Raw genomic sequence first — 21,973 nt, 5'->3', positions numbered from 1 at the left:
GTGGATTACTCCTATTGTCTATTTTGAATATTGATGTGCCCTGTGGAAATTTCCAGTCTTTGGACACAGATCTTTCGTCGAGTGGGTTGTTGTATATGATTGAGAAGTATGGAGCTATTGCAATAGCATACTCTGAAAGGAACATAACCGGAATACAGTCTGGACTGGAAGACTCGCTTTTATTCAGTGATTTAAGTTGCTTCACTACTCTGAGGTTATCTACTTCTAAGTTGCTCAAGTTGAGAGCTGTTCTTGATTCAAATTCTGGAATATCTACTTCGTCTTGTTTGGTGAAGGAACTTCAAAATGCTGGGTTTAATAACTCTGCTTTTACAATACTGTCATTGATAGGGTTTCCACGGCTATTGCACAGAGAAGTCATTTAATGTGTCTTTCTGATAACGTACTTTACACATGACCAGAGTCTCTCTGGATTTTCTGCCATGTTTCAAGACAAAGTTTCATTGTGGAAACTATTATAAGCATCTCATATTGAAGGAGTGTTAAGTTTCGAGCTTGTGTAAGGATCGCCAATCTTAGGGATTTTGAATTTGTTTAAAACTGGCGTGCTTTTTTGTTGTTTCCGCAACAGTGTTCTTACCCATTTTGTGTGCCAAGGTGGATCAGCTCCATCATTTGTTAATTAATTTGTTATAAATCTTTCAATTGCTGTCATTATTATTTCTTTGAATTCGAGTCGCATCTGGTCTATAATTACATTGTTAATTTGGACGGAATGGAAGCTGCTCTCAGGAAGGTATCAAACGAATTTTTATCTGCTTTTTTGAATAGTTATATAAGACAGAACTAACAAATGATTAAAAAGTTTATTTGAAAGGTAAGGGTTCCTTGTAAAACAAATCTTCATTACAAAAATTTTTGTCAGTTTTAGTTTCCTACAAATCTAATTCACAAACCTAATCACTGTTCAGTCTAAGCACTTTTCATAATGTTGTGCTAGCTGCCTCTACCCCTCTGCATAATTCTTAGCCTGAAAACTAAACCAGTTGACAGGAGTGTTCTTTTACTCATTAGTGTAGGCCCATGAACTAGGCACAGCTCTTGATGAATTTGAGTACCTTTAGATCCTTTCAAACACAAAAACTGAATCACAGCACACAAAGATTTTTGAAGCCTTTTTCCATTTGCTTTCGCCAACAGTCATACAACTACTGTATGAAATCAATTACTTCTGTGACTTCACAAGCAATCAATATCATTGCATTCATGCAACTTTATATTGAACTGTCAACATTTAAAATGGCCCTTCGTTTTGGAATAAGCATCACACAATATTAAAGAGCTGCTAGTGCGTGGTAGGTCAAAAATGAAAACTAAACTTGTATATCAAAGAGTACACATAAAACGCAATATAAAAAGAAATGGCCAACAGAAGTGGGAAAAACTTAACAAAACAGGGGAAAATGAAATATTAAAAAGGTAAGATGCTGAAAGATCACCTTTTTACCTGTCTCTTTCACCTTACCACCTACATATGTTAATATGGATATATTGATACCTGAAGGCAAGTATTTAGAAGCCCACAATAACACATGCAGTAAGGTAAAATATTTTAACTTAATTTGTTCATAATTGACAGTAACATTCATTTACATACCCTTCGTCGTTTCATCCTGTCAGATATGGCGTAATCAGCCTCAACATCACTGGCACTCTCACTAGATGGTATTTCAGTAGCACCAGGAACACCACTTTCTTCTTCATCACTGAACACATCAGCCAGCCCCACTCGATCATCTTCGTAAAATTCACGTGAACCGATGAGAAATGGCAATGGGCGGTTTGCATAAGGATTCACTGGCCGCAGTATAATACGCCCCATGCTGTGGAACAGTTACATTTCAAAATTTTTTCTTCTATCACTAGAAGACCAAACTACCATACTATTCTCTACTATTTTACTTTGCTTCCATGTTCTAAATGAAAGTTTTAAATCTGAAACCTGAAGAAACGTATCACCTACTTTGGGTTATGAAAGCTTATACACTGCAATTGGTTTCTAGTATACACAAAAATGTAAAAAAAAAAAACTGTATATCAAAACTGAAATAATATATTTTTTGTAGAGTTGTGATGATTACATGTGACACATTAAAACTGTGTGCTGAACTGGTATTCAAATCTGGAGACAATTCTTCTAGTGATGATGTGCAGCTCAAGTGCACTACATGTGCATGCCTCGTAGACCAAGCTTCATCTTGCTAGAGTCTTCTCCCATGCAGCACAGACACTTTCAAATTATGCTGTAATACTACCATTTCCACAAGAATGGATACAACATGAGATTAGCCTTTCCACAACCATGGGGTGGTTGCTGAAATCTGAATGTTGTACTCTGAATTAAGTATATAGTCCAGCAAAAATTTTTCAACTGTCGTTTACAATCAACACAGTGTATACGTTGCAAAGAGGAGAAAGATTAAGAGTCCATTAATATTACTCAGATAGAACAATCAGTAGTATACGGCCATGCAAGCAGTAAGCATAGTACATACATTAAACTTTTGCAAAATAATATTTAACCAAAGAAGAGTCAACATGACTTGAGATAATACAAGCCAAGTTATTCACTTCATATATTTATAGAATACTTTGCGATATCACAATTCCATTTTCGTGTAGATGAATTGTAAGGACATCCTCAATAAACAACAATTTCTCTCTTTTCATAGATACAATAACTAGACATACTCTTACCAATTTTGATTTTCAAATATAAGTATAGTATTTCTGTTGCTAGTATCACAGACCTCAACAAGACCATTTTAACTACATTACACTCTCTAAATTCTGGTAAGTAGTTCCAGAGGAAGTACAATATTTAGAACTTAGGACTCATTTATATGTTCAGAGTACAGAACTGCCTGCTGACTTCTGCGGAAGTTTGTAATTTTTACCCAAATAATGAAACATGCTGCATCTGGTAAGAAGAAAACAGCAAGTTGCACCACTGCAATACTAGTATGAAGGTGCAAAGAGGTTGTGTATCCTCCAGTTCTGTAGTATAGTACACATGCAAAAGTGCTTGTTACTTCTTAAAAGAGGTCTTTCATTGAGTGAGGGAAATTAAATTATCTACTTCTTTATGGCAAATGAAGAAGGAATGCATGGATAATAGTAAAGTTGTATCTACCAAGGTATCTTCATACAGCATCCAACAAGAATGACAGTTCAAAAAGTTGTTATTGGATAAGCACTAGAATGCTATGCAAATGAAAACGCACTACACTTAAAGTGTAGAGTGACTAAAACTGATGTCTGGTTGCTACTGTTGTAATCCATATATTAGCTATAGAGAAAATGCTCTGGAATAAGTCAGACCAGCACTGTTCACATTTTGTACACAAACAGTTTTCATCTGTATCCTGAGTCACTTCACCAGCAGATCACCTGGCAGGACTGCTGAAGACACATCAAATTCCAATACTACATTCTGACCAGGACATTACATGCATTCCTCAAATAATTCTCTTTACTACTGAATTAAACATGAATTACAAACCATGGAAAATTGGATGTAAAAACAATATATGTGACGGAAACATTCCACGTGGGAAAAATATATCTAAAAACAAAGATGATGTAACTTACCAAACGAAGGCGCTGGCATGTTGATAGACATACAAACATACACACAAAATTCAAGCTTTCACAACCAACGGTTGCTTCATCAGGAAAGAGGGAAGGAGAGGGAAAGACGAAAGGATGTGGGTTTTAAGGGAGAGGGTAAGGAGTCATTCCAATCCCGGGAGTGGAAAGACTTACCTTAGGGGGAAAAAAGAACAGGTATACACTCGCACACACACATGTATCCATCCACACATACACAGACACAAGCAGACCCTAGGGGTCGTTCTTCCCATTTCTTCTAGTGAGAGGGCTTCGCCCCTCGTTATTGTCAGGAAACCCTCGAGAAAGTTACGTCTTTGTGGCGATTTCAAGGCCACCATTAATATCCAATTGGTGGTGGACACCTATCCTTTGCCTCGTGCTGATGAATTGTTCTCCGCCATGGCGGGAGGCCAATATTTTTTGAAAATCGATCTTTTGGAGGCTTATCATCAGATACCTCTTGATGAGGACTCCAAACGGCTGGCAGTCGTCAACACCCCACTTGGCCTTTACCAATATCAGCGGTTGGCCTTCGGAATATCCAGTGCCCCGGCAATATTACAGCGTTATCTTGAGCACGTCACATCGACAATCCCTCATTGTATTAATTTCCTGGACGACATAATTGTCACAAGCCGCAGCACGAAGGAACACTTGCACAACCTTCGCACCCTCTTTCTCAAATTCAGGTACATGGGCTTGCATTGCAACCTCTGTAAGTCAAACTTCTTCCAACCGTTCATTGAGTATGTGGGCTTCACCATCTCTCAGCACGGCGTCCAGTCGATAGGAAGTTTGGTCCAAGGTATCGTCGACCTTCCGCAGCCAGCTTCACTGAAGGAGTTACAAGCTTTTTTAGGCAAGATTGTCTATTACCACCGGTTCATTCCCAGGGCTTCCACCACAGCCCGCCCCCTGTACTGCCTTCTGCGCAAGAGTGTCCCTTTCGATTGGTCGCCTACATGCGAGCGAGCGTTCACCTCGTTGAAGGGCCTCCTCACGTCAGCACCTTGTTTGGCTACTTTTGACCCCCATAAGCTGTTGGTCCTGGCTACAGATGCTTCGCAGTATGGGGTGGGGGCAGTCCTGGCCCATCGCAACGTGGATGGTTTCGATCAGCCACTGGCGTTTGCGTCTAAAACTCTTAGTCCCGCGCAGGCCCATTACTCCCAGGTGGAAAAAGAGGCTTTGGCCATTGTCTACACTGTTACGAAGTTTCACCCTTTCTTGTATGGCACGAAGTTTCAGTTAATCACTGACCATAAGCCGTTAATATCGTTATTTGGCCCCGCCTCTCAGATTCCGGATAGGGTGGCTCACAGACTACAGCACTGGGCCTTGTTCCTCTCTAAGTACCATTATGACATTCAGTTTTGCCCTACCAGACAGCATGCCAACGCATACGCTCTTTGCCGTCTTCCGGTGGGCCCAGATCCTAAGTTCAATCAAGAGGAGATTATGTGTTTTCATTTGGATGTGGCGTCCCACCAAGTGGTTGATGGTTTCCCGATCACTAGTTCTAGAGTCGCCAGGGAAACGGCAGCTGACCCGGTTCTCCGGCAAGTGGTTCGCCTCATTCAGCATGGGTGGTCATCCCAACCTCCAGGCCAGGCCTCGGACCCTCTTCATAATTATTCTGTTCTACGAGACCGCCTCTCCGTCTTGGAAGGAGTTCTCCTTCTGGCTACCGATGATACAGCTCCTCGCGTGATTGTTCCTGCAAGTTTGCGAAGGGAAGTCCTCACGTTATTACATGAGGGGCACTGGGGTGTTTCCCGTACTAAAACCTTGGCTCGCAGACATGTGTACTGGCCCGGTATTGACAGAGAAATTGAGCACTTGGTGGCCGCCTGTTCCCAGTGTGCGAGCCAACAGGCATCTCAAAGGTCAGTGTTCTCTTCATGGCCGCCTGCAACCCAGGCATGGGAACGTGTTCACATCGATTTTGCGGGCCTGTTTCTCAATGGCTTTTGGCTCACTGTCATTGATGCTTATTCCCGATTCCCATATGTGGTTCACTGCTCCTCAACCACTTCAGAAGTTGCAATCCAGGCACTAGCAAAAATCCTTTCTGTGGAAAGTCTGCCAGTCACCCTGGTCTCAGACAATGGACCTCAGTTTATTTCGCAGACCTTCCACGATTTTTGTAGGCGCTTCGGTATTCGGTATGTTTGCTCTCCCCTCTTTCATCCACAATCGAATGGGGAAGCCGAGCGCATGGTGCGCACATTTAAGACACAGATGAAAAAGTACGTGCACGAATTCCCTGCGGAGGAGGCATTGACGTTTTTCCTGACGGCATACCGGACCACACCAATGGGAGAACGCAGCCCCGCAGAGCTCCTCCACGGACGCCAACCTAGGACTCTGCTGCACCTCCTCCGGCCTGGTCCTCGCCAGTCTTCGCAACACGGAGTACCCGGCTTTCCACCAGGTATGTTGGTCTGGGCACGTGGGTTTGGTCGCAATCCACGTTGGATACCAGTGGTGGTCCTGCGCCGAAATGGCCGCTGGCTCTATACCTTGCAGGCGGGGGACCAGGAGGTACGTCGTCACCAAAATTAGCTACATCCATGTTTGGGCACCCACCCTCCGACCCCTCGGGCACCGGCTTCCCCATTGCCGGCACCCGTGTTGGTTTCTCAGGGGATGCTACCGCCCCTCCCCCCAGTGACTCTGCCGCACTGCAATGGTTCTCAGCCTTGGCAGCCTCCAGTGGCTCCAGCACTGGCATCACCATCGTTAGAGATGCTCCAGTGAGAGCCGGCCCCCCTCGCAGGCCTGGTTTCTCAGGAGGCTGGTTCACCTGTGGTCGTCCCTTCCCCATTGTCCCCGCCACTGGGTCTTGCCCCTCCCGAGGTGGATCAGGATCCGGAGTTTGACGGCTTGTCTCCCGTTCTGTCTCAGGCTCCGATGGTGGGACGACGGGGGCCTCTTCGTGTGGGTCACTTCCAGCCGTATTCGAAGGTTCCGGCTCGAGAGTTGGCAGATCCCCTCGACTCCAGCCTTCCGATGGATGTGGAGGTCATCGCTCCTGCACAACGCTCCATCTTCCGACGCAGTGGATCACAGTGGCTTCACCCCCCCCCCCCCCCCCCCAAAGGAGGAGGAGTGCAGTAGCCACCAGAAAGACCATGGGAGGCGCACATCGGCACGGCGCGTCACAGACAGGTAGTTGCCGCAAGTAGAGTCCCTTAAACCAGAGGGCACGCAAGAATTTGGCCGCGACCTCTCCCAGCAGAACAACAACAACAACAACAACAACAACAACAACTCAGGCAGCATGGGCCGTCCCCAGTCAGTTCACATCGGGCATGCCTAGGAGACGGTTCCCGGTCTACGCTATGTTAAGTGCGACGGAAAACATGAACCGTGTTACTACATATTGGGACTGGTACGTATATCTTGAAACAATATTTTTGTATTACTGACATGCATTTAATAATTTGGCAATAGCTGTGTTTTACTTCATTGCAATTTTGGTTTTCTGCCCTGCAGGATGATTTGAAAAAGGATCCTGACCCAAAACTAGTCATCAAGTAAAGAAAAGTGAAATTTACAACTTTGGCTGTTTTTCTGATTAACACAAGTTGCTGCTCTGCAATTACACATTTTTATCATATTTAAAACAATATGATAACATAAAAGTAATAAATCTACAAGACTAGTCTGATTTTCGTAGCAATTATTTGATAACTGTATATACGATTATTATTAAACAATTTTAAGAATAATGCTTTCATGGTTTCTGTTGCCTTTAATGAAGTATTGCACATTTAAGAAAGTAGTTCACCTTGCTGAACTCTCATCTTCTTCACTGTCGCTCACTGCTGGAACCTCAATGGTCTCAAACATAGTATCCATGATGCTCATACCAATAGTAAGTGCCTCACGCACCATATCAACTGTTTCAGCTTCAACTTCAGCTTTAGATGGAGTCTGTACAGCAGAAAAAAAGAGGAAAATGTTAAATGACAAAGATTGAAGACGTATTCAAATCACCTTTATGTGCTTAATGATGTACATCCACCTTCTTAAAAAAATTTCCAGCCTGTGGTATTACACAAATGATGTGCAATTGCAAAACCATGATTCAACAATTATTTTAATTTTATTTCTGTGGGCAGATACCCTGCTCATCATGATTTTCACTTACTTTATGGGAAGAAAGTCTTCCACCATTGGTCTGTCAATCACAAACTTTGTTCTGCATGTATTTACAATTTAACTACATGGCTGTTTTGTTTCAGAAGTGGAGGAGATGGGGAATCAAATGGTATTCGCATATTATCATGTGTGGTAAAGCAACTAAAAACCAGACAAAGACTGGCCAGTACACCAGACAACCAGTCGATAATCTGATCTGTGAATTAATTTTTCGTTCAATTCATGCCCTTACATCATAAGCCAGTGTGCTGCCCAATCAACTTGATGAGGATATCATGCTTTATGATTCTGACAAAGCTTTCAACTCAGTATGAACAAAATCTGTACTAACACCATCTGGAAACAAGGCAATGATTCAACCAATGTTCCTATGATGATTTATTTGCGGTGTTTATCTTATAGTGGGAATAATCTTCAACAATGAATGGAAGAACTTGTTTTTGTACTGTGCAGCTGGAGTCAGCCCAGAGACAGATTGCTCAAAATATCTTTCACCCAGTTTCAAAGGAAACTGTCAATCTGTTTCCTGTTGTAAACAAAACTGTTTTTAAAGCAAAATGTGATGTACCCATTTGATAGAGTGATCCCAAATTAGTCTAGTACCTATTAATTTTATAGATATGGATTAACACGAGCAGGAAGAGAAGAAAAATAACTAGTAATCCAGCAGTGACTGCACCGCCCTGGTCCATGCTCACTGCTGCCACCATGCAGCAGCACTACTGAGCTGCTTCTGGAGTACTGCTTATTATTTGTATTTTACTATCCCTGTTAATACATATTAATAAGATGAATACACACTAAACTAATTTGGGACCACTCTACTGAAGCAGAACATAAATTTTCAGTTTAAAAAACATTCTGTTTGGAACAGAGGGGTAGAAAGGGGTCAATGCTTTTCATTGACACTGGATGTCGCATGAAAGATGTGATGAGCAGTATTTGTTTGGGTTGACTCGAGCTACATATTGCAAAAATGAAATTGAAAATATTGGCCAAATGCTGAGAAAATGTGCCTGAAGCAATACAAGGTGAACCAGAAATCCACAACAAACATTCAGAGGTTGTTCAGGAGTAACTTGTGAGAACTTTGTTATAAGGGATTCATGGTATCCAGTACAGAGTAATAATGATTCAATAGATTTGTTACCTCAGTTGTCTGTTTCGAGCTACTCAGCTAACAACAGAGAGAGATACATTACAGGAATTTCTACAAGAGACAAGGCTAAAATCAGCATATAGATCGGAGAACAGACTGGAATAGGACATTAATTATCACACAATGAAAATGAAATAAATAATAAAAGATCAAGATGAAGACTACATAGGTCAGTATAAGACATCAGAAAATGCCGTAATGGCAATGATACGTATCACTAAACATTACAATGCATCACTGTGTCTGATAAATGGAATGGCAGAAGGAACAAAGGAGTCCATAGTATAGTGTAACAAGGGAGTAAGGGGGCAACTGCAAAAAGAGATCAGTTGCCACAGTCTACAGTCACAGTATCAGCTTATGTTTCTTTAATTTGAATTCACCAAAGAAATAGTATTCTAGCTATAGTGACTATGTCAAGAACACACTCACAAGAACAAAACACAGCACCACATTTAAACGTTCACAAAAATAATCGCTAGAACTGTTGATAAAATTTACTGAGCTTTCTCTTTCTTTACTTCTCAACTTAAATTCTTCTGTCACCTATAACTTTACATTCCCTTCACCTCTTCCTATCTGCCTCCTTCTCCTGAAAACTCTTATAAATTGCTAAAACTTCATGGTAGAATACCACTTTTTTGCCCCCTCCTCTCCCATTTACGTCTGTGTCAGCACTGTTCCAGTTGTTCCTAGCTTAGTAAGTGTACACTAGCCCTCTCTCTCAGATAATGTTGAAAATGGATCTTAAGTCTGGAGCCCTAAGAGTTTAAAGCTCCTTAACAGTCCAGTTGCTTCACTGTGTAGGTATCTTTAAAGCTTGCAAGCCCTTATTACAAAGGTTTTGTTACATACATAAGAACAAATCATATTTAAGTTAACAATACCAAAATTAAAGGAAAATAATACTCACCTTCTGCAAGGGAACTGTTGAGTCAGCTGTAACTTTTGTCTCTTCATCATCATCATCTACTCTGTTCTCAACAAACTGCGTGTTTGCCAGTGAAAGGAAGGAATTTGTTACATTGTTAACAGCAGATGATGTCGTATTTAAGTCTTCAACAAGTTCATCCAGCATTTTCTGAGTGGTGTGTGTTTTGGCTACCAGGTTCTGCAAGACCATAATATTGTATTTATAGCAGGTGATACTGAGATAGAGAAAATACTTAAAGTAATCCAGAATAAAACAGTCTTGGTTGCAAAACTGTTTAACATCAATGATGCATTTCACCCTTCTCAGGTGTCATCAGATTGTGTAAAAGTAGATGAATATGCAACCTATCTGTCACAAAGCTATATAAAACGGAAAATAGAAGCAACAGTAGCTGGATATGTAGCCCATACGTCATAAAAACATATAAAATGCAAGGAAGTGAATGCAGCTCATACCACATTTTTGTAAGTATAGTCCTATTTGTACTGGTATGGTGGAGTTAGCTGGTGTGCTCACTGCCCAACTTGAATTTTAAATGTTTCAATGGTGGATGGGTTACATACCTAGTTACTGTTGTGTCCATTTTCCATTTTATATGGGTTCATGATGGATGAGACATATCCAGCTACTTTTACACAATCTGATAATGCCCCAAAAGGGTTAAACACATCATTGATATTAAATAATTTTGCAACCAAGATAATTTTTATTCTTGAATAATTTGAAACTGGTTGCTGTAGTGATCTGCCACAATGGAATGGAATAATTTTTAGCTAACATAGTGTATACAATTTACCTGAAAGACCTACTTGCAACATGTCAAAATAGGAGCAACTGAAGTGGGGCCTTCAGAAAAAACTAAAGGGAAAAGTGTATCAGCTGTCGAGCTTTTTAGACCTGTAACTATTTTGTCAAGATATAGAATACACTGGGGAAGAAATAGGAAAATAAATAATTCTCAAGTACTGTACAGACAGTCATTTATAAGGTAAGGGAAACCACGAATGACACTTAGTCAATGGCCAAAGGCACAAAACAGAGCCAATGTTACGACTGAAGGAACAGGAGCTCAAATCAGTATCAATGAACAAAGCCACAATCACCTTGAACAGGAACACACAAATAAGTGTGACATAGGTCAGTGATAAATTTCACTGATAATAACTCATTGTATCTCAACTACAGTCACTCTTTCTTTAGCTTCAACGGCCAGTTCCCTAAGAGTGCCTCATTTCCTAGATTCTCACATGCAGTAGACCTAGAAAAATGATGCTGCACTAACTAGGTACACACTGTCAGCTATATACCTTAGCATGTTTCACCCTGTCAGAATGTTAGTACATCGCCTGGATACTTTCCCTTGTAGAACAACAGCAAGTGTTTTTTACACATTGGATGACTGTTCTAGAATTTGAGAGAGACTTGAAGAGATGAAAATCACAGTCAAATGGCTTCTCTGTTCCAAACTCCATAATATCTGGCGTTGTTATACACCAACATGATACTGACAACTAAAGCTATGATAAGCTGGGGAATGTAGGCTTTAATTATATATTTGCTGTTGTAATATGGTCAGGTTACACTGACATGAGTACTTCCCAACCAGTCTTGCACTGACCTCACTTCAACAATGAATTGCTTGATGAAATGAGTGAGTCTATATGGTTGGCACAAACTTGTCAATGCAATGACTTGAAATGGCTCTTTTATTGTTGTTAATCTTGATGATGCAGTTTATAGTAATGATGTATCAACATTCATGCTCTATGAAAGTCGCTTTCCTGAACTGTTAGAAACAAGTCACAATCAAGCTTCAGTAGCCCTTTACAAACAGTACTGTAAGGTGCTTAGGCAAAAAGCATGCGCTATGCAAACAGAATAGATAATTCTTAGAACAAAATTAAAACAATATGGTTGATCATGAATGAAGTGTCTGGCACACAGCACAATGTGGAGGATATAAAGTCAATATCTGGTAAAATGTTTTTGTTATTGACAAGTCAGATACATGTATGTTTCACTTTCTGAATAGAGCAGGTGAATTAAATAAAATCTTACTTTCCACAGGGAATCTTATAACACTCTTGGAAAACAGCTTTCCAAGATTGCTATCTGAAATACACCTCTGTGATATTAACAGGGGGAGAGCAAGTCAGTAATTAATCACTGGACTAACTAAGGATTCTCATGGATATGATGGGGTATCTAGCAAGATACCAAAGTACTCTGCTCCATTTATTAGCCCTGTACTTAGCCACATTTTATTTGTAATCGTTTCTTCAGGAATGATCAGTTTACCGAACAATTAAAATGCTCAGTAGTGAAACTGCTGTATAAAAAAGGAGAAAGGGATAAAGTACGCAACTCTAGACCTATTTCTATGCCATCAGTGTCTGCACAAGTTACGACCAATTATACACAAGTATACAGAAAGTTGGCAACACTAGGCGTCTTCTACGATTTAACTAGGGCAACTGATCATGACATGACATGACATGACATGACACACACGACACACACACACACACACACACACACACACACACACACACACACACACAAATATTAAAGGCAGAATTTGGGCCATTATGCAATAATATTAGCAACTCACAATTGGATCCTCTCATACTTTAAAAACAGACAGTAAAAGGTCATTCCTCACATTAATAAAACATTCCTCACAGTAATAAAAACAGATGCGAGGTGGCATCTGACTGGGGTTTGGTTAAGTGGGGGTGCCAAAGGGGTAAGTGCTGGAACCACTACACACTTACCATATTTTTTTTGGACACGACCCAGGACATATTGCCATATTTTTTGGATCCAACCCAGGACTTATCTCTGAAATTACTTAAAAGTCTTAACACTTCACTGAAAACATTAAATTTCGATCATTCATTTGCACTTTTCACCATACATGAATTTTTTTCATTAGTGGTTTGTGCAAAATATGGGCTGAACAATCAGTTCCTAAATAGGTCTTTCAGAACCACTTTGAACTTCTCTGAACACATTTTCATTCCTCTTTCTTTTCACTGTTAATTACTACTGTGTTAGCAGCTGTACAAGAAAACAATTTTTCATCATGTTTGTATTCTTTCACACACTGCAAAAAATGGCGCATCAAAATTTGAACAGTTTCACTCGACACTTCACCTAAATTTAACAGTGTAACTTGAATTCCCTCCTACAGACTTAAATATCTCACAATCCCAACAAGTTTACTTCACTTCTGTTTGAGGTATCCATTATTACTGTTACAAAATTATGTTTTTCAAAGAACAAAATACATTATCAAATATAATTGTCTCGGTTTTGGTTTAGCACATGAAAAATTTGGGTCATGTAACTTTTTAACCAGTTCAGATGTGTGGTGTGATGTCCTGAACCTAAGATTGTGTCTAGCAGTATGGTACGAAAATGTAGCCTCTTTAGCACCACACTCCAGAATACAATTTCCTCTTTGGTTTTAAAAAATCTCATATGTTTGGTGAAGCAGTAGCTCTCCTATGTGTAGCTCTCGTATGTGTGTTTTCCTTTATGTGTAGCAGAAAATTCTCCAGCATGTAATGTGAAATAAATGAGTCCACTGTTACTGTCATTAAACAATTTTAAAAAAATAGTATTCCTATTGCAGATTAAAATTGAACAGCACTTTTTTTGCCCACTGTAACCAAAAAGAGAGAAAATGAGTAAAGAAAAAATGATCAAAAAGTGTAGACGAATTACTTCACACATGAGAACAACACAAATACATTCCCCTGAGACATATATTTAAAAAATCCTGACCAGTCATAAAATTCTCAAACCCTCAACATGCATGGTAAGCGTGTGTGTGTGTGTGTGTGTGTGTGCGTGTGTGTGTGTGTGTGTGTGTGTGTGTGTGTGCGTGTGCGTACGCACATGCGCATGCACACAGTTCAAGACGTAAGTTATAAGTTCATGGCTTCTATAAAACAAATTGATGCTAAATCATAGTAAGTCTCAGTTTTTGTGGTTTCTAACACACAATTATTCAGCTAAAACCAACATTTTGACACACAGAATGGGCATATGATTAGTGAGCCCAAAAAATCCAAATTCCTACATGTTTAAATAGATTGTCAGCTGTCATGAAAAGCCTCATGATCAGGATCTTGTTCACAAACTGAATGTTGCTACCGTTATTATTAGAACAGTAGCGGCAATAAGTGTTAGTTAAACACGAAAACTAGTCTGTTTTGCTTATTTTCATTCAGTTGTAACCCATGGCACTATATTTCAGGATAACTGTTCCCATTCACAAACAGTATTTTTGATTCAGAAATAAACAGTCAGAACAATATGTGGATTAAGTTCTTGGACCTCTTGTAAACCCCTGTTCAGGTGTCCAGGAATTCTTATACTGAACTCTCAACTTATATTTTCTTTAACACACTTTTCATTTGCTCATGACTCACAACTATTATTCTGCCAGAGAGTCCTTGAAAAACTTTAAGAAAATTCTTAAATTATTTTGTTGATTATACTAGTAGCAGTTTACCCATGCCAATGGAAATGGAAATGCCGTGTGGCTAGGGCCCCCAGTCGGGTAGACCATTCGCCTGGTGCAAGTCTTTCGAGTTGATGCCACTTTGGCGACTTGCGTGTCAATGGGGATGAAATGATGATGATAATGACAACACAACACCCAGTCCCTGAGCGGAGAAAATCTCCGACCCAGCCAGGAATCGAACCCGGGCCATAAGGCATGACATTCCATCATGCTGACCACTCAGCTACCAGGGGCAGACACCCATGCCAATAATTTGTACTTATCCCTATCAGTGATCAGTTACCAATAGGCAACATAGTAATGGAGAAATATGTCAATGAAAGTATTTGTTAATAAAAGCTATTATATTTTTAATAGTAGTAACAAATATTAGTCTCATCATAAAAAAATTGTAACAAATATTAGTCTCATCATAAAAAAAATTGTAACAAAATTAGTCTCATCATAAAAAAATCAATATCATTATATACAATGCAGTTAACAGTAAAACATAAAAAGCACGTTAATTTTATTTTTAAAAAATTCTTTATATTATAAAACTTCTTTGAAAACAAAGTTAGCCATTATAATATGATCATAGTTTGCTTTTTGGCTATATGTGTCCTTAGCACAAACATAAAGATTACTGAATTAGTGAACAAGTGAAAAAGCCACATATAACTGTCTAAGCGAAATAACAGGTTCTGACAAATGCAATCCTGCCCTTTAAAGCATCTATACTTGTTGTTTATTAACGGGCATAATGAAGGCTACTTTTACTGGGGATTGTTTTATCATCATTTGAAAAGGCATGGTTGGATCAGAAGGTATTACAGGGAATGAGCACAATCTTATAAGAGCCACAGCGATTTAGCAGTGACAGGGTACTCGCATAAGTGAGTTACCAATAATCTTGCACCACTAATTAATCCCTGATTTACATAAAGATTTCTAATTAACATAATAATAGCATTTTTTTAAAAAGGAATTAATGTAGCATTAAACCAGACAGATTTACAGAGTTCGAGAATTCTATGGGGTACAACAGAACGTTGTTTATTTACTCAAGTTGGACAGAATCAGAACTAAGGTAAACCTTTGCTTCTACAGGTAATAAATTAGAAATGACATATACATTAATACAATCATCTTTTTTGGACACACAATCATCATTAAATAGGATTGTGAAACATTTTGTTCATTAATTTCTATGGCATTGAATACAGCAGCAATAAAATTATCGCAAGTATTGTACAATAACAATGTTTAGGAATTTTGAGTACTTCACTGAAGTGGCCTAAGACACTGTTCCCCAACCATTCAGTGAAAATAGGATCACAAATTCCCCTCATATTTTGAGTCAACTTGCGGAATTTAAGATGAGACCGTAAGAGAGATCATTTAATAGTAGCTTCGACAATGGCTGTTCTATTAGCAAGTCTAACGGTGGGTATACTTGATGGAAATCTCCACCAAACCGAATTATTTTCTCTCTATAAGAAGAATATTCTTCATGATGTCCATAAAATTTGATCATGCCTGGTACGTGTTTTTGAGAACCACTGAAATCTGCCAGGATGGCCTTGAGCCGCCTTATCGGCGGGATCGAAGGTCACGCGCTCAGAGAGCTGACGTAACATGCTGTTGCATACTCTATGTCGACAGATTCTAGATGTACCCTTGTCCAGTTCTCAGCTACGCTACAAATTACTTTATTTATGAAAATACAAAGTACAGTCTCCAACAAATTTTACATATTCACATGTACCTTTACCTTTAATCCAAATAAATACAGTTTCATAGAATGTGACGCAAACTTTTGTACACAAATGTTTCACCATAGTCTCCCAGTCCAGTCTGTGAGGTAATGACTGGGAATCTTATTTTTTATTGAAAATACTATTTCCTCAGCTATTGTCTTCTGTTCTTCGCTTAACTTCCCATAAGCTGTCTTATGTTTGTATTTTCTTCTAGTTCAAGGCTTCTGTTGTGTAGTACGCAACAATCACAACAGTGGTCAGCAGGCTGAATTGTTGGCAAGATCTGCCGTGATATTTTTACAAAATTCTCCAATTCTAGCAATACGAGGTTGTAGGCTTCAATGAAGTGTGCTGTCTCTGAAAATCTTCTGAAAGTGCATCCTGACACATTGTCCGCAACTCAGGTATACTGGCAGGAAAGCAGAATACCCATTAAGGGCAAAAAGTCATAATGTTATCAAAATAAAGTTTTTGACAAAACCAATAACTTTAACTATTTGTGTATTGACGATGGACAAAATTTTGAAAATGATGTATCAATCATTAATTTTGATTAAGCAATATGGGAGATACGGTGAAATGACAAACAAACACCACTGAGAAACAATACGTATGTTATACTCAGCAGCAAGTCATCTGCATAGGTTTAATGCAAAATTTTATTTTATTTATTATTTATTATTATTTATTATTTATTATTTATTATTTATTTATTATTATCTTTTCTGATGTTAGTTGGTTTGTGTCATGTTCCAGGGATCATTTGCACAATCTATCATAATGGTGTGGAACGTGTCATTCTACATTCACAATGAAAATTAATTTGTTAATATGGCTACATGCTAAACTTTTACAAATTTTATTATTACACAATAGAAGGAGTTGTCAAGGAGATACTGTTTCAGTTTGTTTTCAAATTTCACTTTGCTGTCTGGCACACATTTTATATCACTGAGTAAGTTACTAAAAAATGTAGTCGCAGCACTGTGCACCTCTTGGCATGCTAAAGAGGACCTTAATGAGGAGTAATGAATGTCATGTTTTCTTCTGGTATTGTAGTTATGTACATCATTGTTCCTTTTGAACTCCAATGGATTATTTACAGCAAATGAGGGTATTAATATATTGTGAAGCAGTAGTCAGGATGCCAAATTCCTTAAACAGATATCTACAAGATGATCATTGGTGAGCACCACATTCTTGAGAAATGAAGACTTTTTTATTTAAAGATGAGCTACCCCTGAACTTTATTCCATATGACATCATGAACAAAAATACAAAAAACATGTCAGCTTACTTATTTGTCTTTTCCCAAGATCTGCAGTGATTTCAAATGCAAATGAGGCTGAACTAAATAGTTTTAGGAGTTCCAACATGTACTTTTTTCCAATTTAACTTCTCATTGATATGGACACACAATAATTTTGAAGTTTCCGCAAGATTTATTATTTCCTCGCTATGTGTTGCACTCATCACTGGTGTAGTCTCCCTAGATGCACAGAAATGAATTGTGTGTCCTATTTCTGTGGATGACACCACTCACAGAAAACCAGTTACTGATATTTTAAAGAATCTTGTTTAGTATTTCTTCTGTTGCTACATGTATGCCTGGATTGATTACAATATGAATGTCTTCTGGAGAAAGAACTAATTCGGCTTCTTGTGCATTAGACAGAAGATCATTTAAATATATGAGGGACAATAGCAGACCTAAGATTGAGCTTTGGGGAATGCCATGTGTGATTACTCCTCAGAAAGAATTATGTCCCGGACTATATTTACTGAATTACTAAGTTCAACTTTTGTTATAACCTTTAATCACCAATAATTGCGTGGATATTCAAACACTCTCACTTAGGAACAATAACTCGTTACATGATAACAACTCAGTATCTCTTATTCGACTGCCGTGCCGTGACATGCGGCCGGCGCCGTTTGTAGCTAGGTGGCGCTCCCGCGCTCAGCCAAGTTGCAGAGCGCCTCTATCGCCGTTTGCGCGTACTGTCGTGGCGGCACTGTTAAATGTCATGGCACTGTCACAACAACTTTCTAGATTCTTTTGGTTAAATATGAAATTATCCATTGATTGGCTATCCCATCAATCCCATGAAACTTCATTTTATCTAGGACAGTGGTTCCCAACCAGGAGGAGGAGTGGAGGGGCAACAGATTTAGGCTGTGCAGGCAGAGAGAGCTCAGGAGACAACATGGAGAGTGGCCTCAGATGTGCTTTATTTAGTATCAAACCAAAAATTCAACAGCTACTTAAAGTAAAACAATTTCAACTGTTTTCATGTTCAGAATTTTTCTTGTGACTTTCATCTCATAAAAAAGTTTAGATTTGAAAAGTGTTGTTCAACAAAAAAAACAGCATCATTAGGTATTGAAATAAGACATAATGACGCCTCTATTTCACTTACAAAGACCTTTGAAACACTATTGTCTTCTATTACTCTGCATTTGATGACCCCATTTTACTAAAGTGTGAATTGCAGATTGTCAAATTTTTTCGAAAGAAGCAAATAAACAAACAAATAAATAAATACATAAATAACCAAGGGTAGCATAAGATATTATGGGGTTGCAAAGGCTGACTACTGCTGGGTGTATCAACGCTCCAAATTACAAAGCTTTAGCAAAACACACTTTATGCTTTCTTACACTTAGAGCAAAAGCCAAATAATGCAATGTAATTACTCTCTTCAATCTTGGTGCTCTTTCCTCAGCAAGCAAGCTTTAAGCGATGTTACTCATTATTGTAACAGTATTTACTGGTGGGAATAGTGTTGCAATCAGATTTCATTGTTGTAGGAATACCTGCGGCTTACTGTTAGACAAGTATTCACTTGACACTCATGTGTACACCTACAAAGAAGTAGTGCAAGTGGGAGCAGCATAGATGATGATTCTTATGATTCTGAAAATGACATACACGTCAAAGCATGTTCCGATGGGAGAAAACCCCGATTCAAGACAAGCTTACATTGATCTGAAATGCAAAGTAAAAAGTGTACAAAGAAACCTATCATTAAATGCAATCATGGACTTGAGGTTTCAGCTTCAAAAGCTAAAGGAATGAAAGAATATAAAGCTGCTGCACTCTGCTATTAAGATACTTCGCACTTTCACCATCACGTGACATCATTAAATAAAATGGATCACAATAAGTTTCTGTTAAAATTTCTTAATATTTCTTCAGCTCAACACAGAATAGCCGACACCAAGGATACAAAAAGGAACAAAACTGTGACAGTGAAGCTTCCATTAGAAAAAGGAATAGTGAAGTAGTGCCTGATCGTCCTGCCAGTTTCCGAGGAATGTCTGGCATGTCAAAGGATAAGTTACCCTACTTAGCAAGCTGGTTCCATGAAGGTGAAAAGTTGTCAGAGGAAAAGAGAGGAAATGAGAGAACAGGAAAGGATCAAAAGAAGGTAACTATAGCCATTAAAAATGATATAAAAATGTATGTATAAGGGCAGAGAGAGCCAGAGAGGGGGAAGTGGGGAAGTATATGAGAAGTTATTTGCATTTAGATCTCATACTCAATAAAATGTTCATGAGATTCCATGAAGAAAGACAAAAATTTAGATTGAAACAATGCCCCTTATCAAAGTATAAGCATATATTTTACAAACTTTTCAATCTATCATTCAGGACACCTTATATCTATACATGCTGCAGAATAAGAATGAATTACAAACTAGACACAGATTACATAAAATTGGTGCAAAGAGATTTTATGATATAATGAAGGAAGATAATGCTACAGTCATCAATATTTGCTTTGACATTCAGCAAAACTAGCCTATTCCAAAACTATTAGTCAGTGAGGTTTCCTATGCTAGACAAGTACGGTTATACAATCTGTGCATCATGATCCATACTAAGGTTGGAGACAGAATCATCAAGAGGATGCAATCAAGTGGCTTCAACTTTTCTGGACTTTCTTTCTGAATTACATATATATAAAAAAAAAACAATGGCATCAATACTATACATCTATACTCAGACTCTTGCAGTGACCAAAATAAAAACGTTGTATGATGGCCATTTGCTTACAGTGTTCTTGGAACAGAGCGCAAAATTCAATAATGTAACTCACTTCTTCCCTGTTCATGGCAATAGCTACATGCCTCCAGACTGCGTGTTTGGTAGAACTGCAAAGTCTTACAGAAAAAAAAGAAAACATCTTGTTTCCTAAAGAATATTACAATACTTTAGAAGAGCATGATACTCTCAGAGTTCTAAACACAGTCTGGACTGTTAAAAATCTAAAAGATAGTGCACAGAAACTACTAAAATCCAAGCTACCATTCAAAATGAACAGGCATCAAAGAAAATTGTTAATGTGTCAGTATGTGATACATACTCTGGAGATTGTAATAAAACTGATAATGGTGAGATAAATGTACTAACTGATCTTGGATCATATGAAGTGAATGATACCGCACCAAAAAGATAAAAAACCAAAAATCCACTACTACATAGCTATGCAAAAATGTTTAAATGTCAACATTTATAAATACTCAATGTAATTACAATGATAATTATGGACTTCTCACAAAAGATGGACAATTGACTTTATTTCATTTATGTAATTATGTTCCAAAGATTGTTTTACATAAATAGAGCAACATAGAATAGCAATTTCTTTGCTACATGTTGTTAGAGGTAAATCTTTGTTCTTTTGTGCTGTTGGTTGGGCGAGCATGAAGTGCGAGGATGGAGAATGAGTTATGTGTGTTTTATTGATTTGTATTATGAAGTGAAATGACTGAAAATATATGTGTAATTCTGCAGAAAGTCCACCAAAATTCATATTATTATTGAAACACCAACCCAATCATCGTGTAGATGATTATACAGGGCGAGTCATAAATTTCGTGCAAATTGTCACACACACTAAAAATCTGGAAATATGAAGTGGACTTTTGGGTGTTGCTGTGCATCGACATTGGCCAAGGGGACAGATCAGCAGCAGGGCACAACATGCGAGTGTTGTAGGTAGTCTAGCCACTCCCGAGAAGGCGAGGCATGCGGGATCAAGCGACGGTTTGAGTGACACTGCGAGCAATGACAGCGCCCACATCTATCTCGTACCGGTTACGCTTGCCGGTATTATGTATCGTGGCTAGTTGGCATAGGGAAAGGAACGTGATGAGGGGCTGGACTACTGTACATGCATGTTTTATAATTTGCTTTTTTCGTCCCAGACTTAGTTTTAAGATACGAGTACATAGATGCAGAACACAAAATACAACTACAAAGATATGTGGCAGTTAATACAAACAAACAACACATCTGTACAAATCGAAACTAACATAGAAACACGTGACCAGAAGCTGCAGTGGCGGTTTATAAGTACTGTTCGAAATGACGGCCACAATGTGTGTGGCAAAGTTGAACACTCCGCAGGAAGGATTGCTGAACATGATCAAACATGTCTGTATCTCTTTGCATAATATCACAGGCATGTTGTATTCTGTGTTGAAGGGTGTTGACATCAACAACCTCTCCTTCATAAATCACAGATTTCAGATGGCCCCAAAAAAAGAAATACAGTGGATTCAGGTCTGGCGATCTTGCTGGCCATGCTACAGGGCCACCACGACCGATCAGTTTTGAAGGGAAAGCACTGCCCAGGTGGCGTCGCACTGTGTCGCTGAAGTGAGCGGGGGCACCATTATCCATGTACCACAGGTTCACATGAGAGGCCAAATTAATGTCTTCCAATAATTCCAGTAATGTAGCATCCAGGAAACACAGATACCGCTCTCCTGTAAGCCTTTGTGATAGCACATGTGGCC

General features: G+C 38.9%; 1 protein-coding gene across 1 annotated transcript in view; it reads right to left on the bottom strand.

Annotated features, from left to right (window-relative positions):
- LOC124711908 (WASH complex subunit 2) overlaps positions 1-21,973 on the bottom strand; it is a 216,181-nt gene that overhangs the window by 146,667 nt on the left and 47,541 nt on the right. Inside the window, exons 3-5 of the mRNA XM_047242161.1 lie at positions 9,873-10,070; positions 7,427-7,572; positions 1,619-1,844 (exon numbers count right to left, since the gene is read on the bottom strand). Of these exons, the coding sequence (XP_047098117.1) occupies positions 1,619-1,844; positions 7,427-7,572; positions 9,873-10,070 (570 nt within the window). The remainder of the gene's footprint in view (positions 1-1,618; positions 1,845-7,426; positions 7,573-9,872; positions 10,071-21,973) is intronic.

This window comes from Schistocerca piceifrons, chromosome 8 (genome assembly GCF_021461385.2).
Source record: "Schistocerca piceifrons isolate TAMUIC-IGC-003096 chromosome 8, iqSchPice1.1, whole genome shotgun sequence".
Lineage (NCBI taxonomy): Eukaryota > Metazoa > Arthropoda > Insecta > Orthoptera > Acrididae > Schistocerca > Schistocerca piceifrons.
Note: the sequence above shows the minus strand (reverse complement) of the source record. Positions and strands in the feature narration are given on the sequence as shown.